General features: G+C 44.4%; 1 protein-coding gene across 1 annotated transcript; it reads right to left on the bottom strand.

The window, feature by feature from the left end:
* Nucleotides 1-41: 41 nt before the first annotated feature.
* On the bottom strand, nt 42-3,825 carry fzd4 (frizzled class receptor 4). Its single transcript, XM_037678014.1, has 5 exons — nt 3,691-3,825; nt 3,168-3,554; nt 2,913-3,058; nt 1,586-1,833; nt 42-964 (listed from the first exon to the last, which is right to left on the bottom strand). Exons 1-5 carry the CDS (start codon nt 3,799-3,801, stop codon nt 546-548), a joined length of 1,311 nt encoding a protein of 436 aa, XP_037533942.1. The 5' UTR covers nt 3,802-3,825; the 3' UTR covers nt 42-545.
* Nucleotides 3,826-4,453: the final 628 nt, after the last annotated feature.

Below are 4,453 nucleotides of genomic sequence, written 5' to 3'. Positions count from 1 at the left end.
TTTTTTTTAATTGCAGAAATGTTTCTCTGGATGCTTTTGGGGAAACTTCAGACTACGTTTGAATAAATTCTGCTCCAGTGTAAAATCTCAAACTTAAAAAAAAAAAAAGTCACCACGACATTCAGATTCATGTGTTCAGCAGGTTCTGTCTCTTCTGCTGAAGATTTGGACAGAGAGGCGCTGATTTACAGCTTATTGGTGTTTCCTACTGACGCCTCTCAGCTTTTTTCCATATTCACTTCTTCCTTTGTTTACTCTTTCCACCTCTCTGGGCAACTGAGACCTAATGGAGGTAGAGAGGCTTAACTGTATGACTCAGTTTTCCTATTTTCTCCTTCATAACTTCTGTTAGTGGCACAGAGTCAGGGATTTCATGTGATGGCGTTGTATCCAAGGGGGCTTCTTTAAGAAAGTCCTGCGGTCACATTTCTAACACCCCTTCTTGTCTCTTGAATCTCTTCCTCCTTCATTTGGCAGAGCGAGCTTCTGTACGAGAAGAACTCAGCACTTTTCATTCCTGTCCACACTTACTCAAACTTTCCTTCTCACACCACCGTCTCATTGCCTTTTCCTGGTTTGATCCAGCCCTCGCCTGGTGCCCTTTTCCCACCTCGGCTTGCCTGGCTGTCCCTAAGTAGCCGGGTGGAGCAGCGCTGCCAGGTGTGGAGGGTTTTTGCCGACCAGATCCACATCCCCGACGTGATGCCCACAAGCAGCGACATGAAGATTCGAAGCATCTCCGATGCCACGTAGGAGTCCTGTGTGCTGGCCCTGAACTCCCCCCAGTGAGAGAGCTGGTAGAGGTAGCAGCCGATGACGGTGGATGCTGGAACCGTATAGAGAACAGAAAACACCCCAATCTTTACCATTAAACGCTCCAGCTTGTCCGTTTTGGCTCCGTCTTTCTGCAGATTGGAGCGGATCTTGAAAAGAGCTACGAGGCCCGCACAGATGAATAGAGTTCCTGTGAGGCAGGGAGAACAAAACATGTCAAACTAAGAAAAATAAATAAAGCTGGATACACATAAATATCATCAAAACATTATTTCACATCTTTAAAGTGGGGTTCTGTGGAAAAGTTCATGAACAGTCATTGCTGTAATTATTTTAGACGGGAGTAATAGCTTTATTTTGACAGGACTGATGAGCTAATGATTTGTCTGAGTGAAGACAAGAACAAAGCTCTCTCAACACGGATTCAAAGATTTCCCACGTTTATCCAAACTATACATTTATATACGTCTATATGTTTACATTGTGATCAGTATTGGATTGTTTGGTTGTATGGCGATGGAAGTTCCCCAAACTGCAACAAAATTTCTTTAGTTAGTAAAATTATATGCAAATTACATTGTAATACAAAATTACAGTAATGCCTAAAGAGTGTTTGGCTAAACTGCTTTACAGTTTTTGAGACTTTAGTCGTTTTAACATATTCATTTTTGTTGTAGCGATGACAAACGACGCTGTTAGTGCCTCGATTCAGTTGAAATCAAACTATACAAGATAAAAGTTCAACTGACCTAAACTAATGCTTGGAGTAGCAGGTTAAACGAAACATCCCATGTTACTTTGTTCTATTTACCTATTAAAAGATATGTGGCTAGTGGCGCCACCACGAAGCCTGTGAGCGCCTCCTGCTGCTGGTTACCGACGTAGCAGAGCCCAGTCAGGTCGTCGGTATCCACCAGTCTCATGATGAGGATGACGATGGTTTTGACAGCTGGGATGGCCCAGGCTGCTATGTGGAAGTAGGAGCTGTGCATTTCAATCGCCTCATGGCCCCACTTCAGTCCAGCAGCCAGAAACCAGGTGAGGGTCAGGATCACCCACCTGGAAGACAAGGGTGGAGGACAGAGTGAGACACAGTGCTTCTTATAGTAAAGTTCTTCAATTATCTTATTATTATTAAGTGTAACAGACAAAAAGTAAACCAGAAACGTTTCAGGAGTGATTTGTGACAAAAGGGTGGCAGCAAAGGTCGAAGGAAAAGTTTACAAGACAGTGGTGAGACCAGCTACTGTATATTGTATGGTCTGGAGACAGAGACATGGACAATAAGACAGGAAAAATAACTGGAAGTGACAGAAATGAAGATGTTGAGGTTCTCCTTAGGAGTGACAAGGATGGATAAGATTAGGAATGAGATCATCAGAGGTACAGCACAGGTTGAACAACTGGGAGATGAAGTTAGAGAGACCAGACTGAGATGGTTTGGACATGTCCAGAGGAGGGACAGTGGGTATACTGGTAGAAGGATGTTAGAAATGCAGCTGCCAGGAAAAAAGACAAAGAGGAGATATATGGATGCAGATAGAGAGGACATGGAGGTAGTTGGAATGAGGACAGAGGATGCAGAGGACAGAGATGGAGGAGGATGACTCGCTGTGGAGACCCCTGAAGAGGGACACACAGAAAGAAAAAGAAGAAGAATAGACAAAAAGTCCATTTCAGACATGTACATCAGCTTGAAAGACGTAGATCTTAAAGAAAGTTTAAAAACAAATGGGATAATTTTGTATGTTTTATTACCAATCAGTGGACGGTCTCCAGTTGTAATTAAGTTATCAAGAAAGGAGACGGTCACGAGTTATAAATGAGGATATAAATGAGTATAGTGATGATCCTTTGAATGCAGTCCTTGGTCCTGTTGCTTTTCCAAAAGGAGAAAACAACAGTTGAGTGAAAAGGAAGAAAAAGAGCTGTGACAGCAGTGTGTTTCCACTGCCACCTCAGTCCGACACACGCTCGATAAGCCGTGGCTGGAAGTGAGTCCAACTAGTACAGAGGTTAGGAGACAGGATAGGTTGATTTACAAAAAAACAGGATGCAAGTCTCGTGTTCCACCACAAGCCGTTCACAACAGCTGATGACGCTGGGACAAAGAGATGGAGGAGTGGGTTTGAACTAACCAGAGGGAAGAGGCCATGCCAAAGAAGTAGAGGAGGAGGAAAACTATAGCGCAGCCCGTGTTCTTTAACCCTTCTTGGACCAGGATCGGTACAGCAGCTGTATCCAGGTCACAGGAAACACGTTCTCTGCCAAGAGTCAGTCGTACCTGGAACAAGAGGGGGTACATTAATAAGAAAAGGAAGTAAAACAATAAAAATCTGATTTAAGTTTCTTTGTGAGCACAACACATCTGAATCTGTTATCTTCTTTCGTACCAGGTAAGCAACACTGTACAGATTGCAGCACATGGAGAGGAAGATGATGGGCCTCTCGGGGTAGGAGAATCGTTGAGAATCCAGCAGGAAGGTCAGCACCGTCAGCGTGGTCGACAGGAAGCACATCACGGCCCACACCGCCATCCACGCATCTGTGAAGACCTTGGCCCCCCGTCGGTAGAGCCCACTGTCGTAGCCGCACTGAAGCGTGCAGCTTTCTGTCTGTTTGAGCCAGGTATACTGATCAGGTGCAGACCCCAAAGCCTGACACTCCTCCTGCAGGGGAGGGTGGCGGACCAGCTGGTAGGGGGGGTCCTCATCCCCCGGACCCTCCATACACATGTGGTTATGATCATTCTGAGGTGGGAAACGGCTGCAGTTGAGCACCTGGAAAGAAAACACAAAGTGTTTCTTTTTAAAGGAAGTAAATAAAAACAAGAGTAAAGGGTAACTCTGGTGACGGGTAATGCCATTAAACGTTAACATACATGAAGTGTATGAAGGCTGCTTGCACATGACTCACCTCAGGCCATATGAAGCCAAACTCATGGAGAACCGGGAGGCACTTCCTCTTCACAGACAAACACATGCTGCCACATGGCCCGATGGGGATGGGAACCTTGTCAGTGCACATGGGCACGTAAACCGAGCAAAGGAAGAACTGTGGACGAACACAGAAAAAACACTGCTCGTTTAATATTTCCTTCGTATGTGAAAACTGTCGTTGCAAATGTGTGTTTAGGAATAAATCTGAGGGCTAAAAGGATAGTCACAAGAGCTTTCAAATGAGCCTAAACAGATGCACCTGTTGTTTTTAATGTGCTGTACTGAGCATTTTTATAGAGAAATGAAAGAATTGTAAAGGGACTTGTCTTAAAGACACAAAAACCAATGACGATTGGAGACCAGATATTGTTTAATCTAAATCAAACTGAGTCTCTGTACGAAGGCCGGAGTGTTGCAGTGGTAGCTCCATCTTCTGACTGCATTTCTCCTCACCATCCTGCTTGTTGCTGCCTTAACTTTCAATACATCACTATTTATACAGGTGGAGTCTCCACTTTGACTTCCAGGTGGAAATCCTTGAATCGTCTCCATTCTGATTTAAGGTTACGTGAACAGCTTCGCATTTAGAGAAATAAAAACTCCACCATTTCTTTACAATCCCAACAAAAAACTGGACCAGTCACGGTTTGCTTGGATGATTTTGACTTTTTGATAGGGGTGCACTGATTGCAGTTTTCTGGTCGATCACCGATTTCTAAAACGTCTGACCTGCCGATTCC

The sequence above is a fragment of the Nematolebias whitei genome, chromosome 6, assembly GCF_014905685.2.
Source record: "Nematolebias whitei isolate Nwh7 chromosome 6, NemWhi1, whole genome shotgun sequence".
In the NCBI taxonomy this organism is placed as follows: Eukaryota; Metazoa; Chordata; class Actinopteri; order Cyprinodontiformes; family Rivulidae; genus Nematolebias; species Nematolebias whitei.
The sequence above is the reverse complement of the archived record's forward strand: the minus strand, read 5'-3'. Positions and strand labels throughout refer to the sequence as shown.

Coding starts and splice junctions, on each gene's coding strand:
- fzd4 (XM_037678014.1), bottom strand. CDS start 3,801: ATGTGCACTGACAAGGTTCCCATCCCCATCGGGCCATGTGGCAGCATG. Junction 3,555..3,690: donor TTGGCTTCATATGGCCTGAG/GTGAGTCATGTG, acceptor TTTTCTTTCCAG/GTGCTCAACTGCAGCCGTTT. Junction 3,059..3,167: donor TGTACAGTGTTGCTTACCTG/GTACGAAAGAAG, acceptor CTCTTGTTCCAG/GTACGACTGACTCTTGGCAG.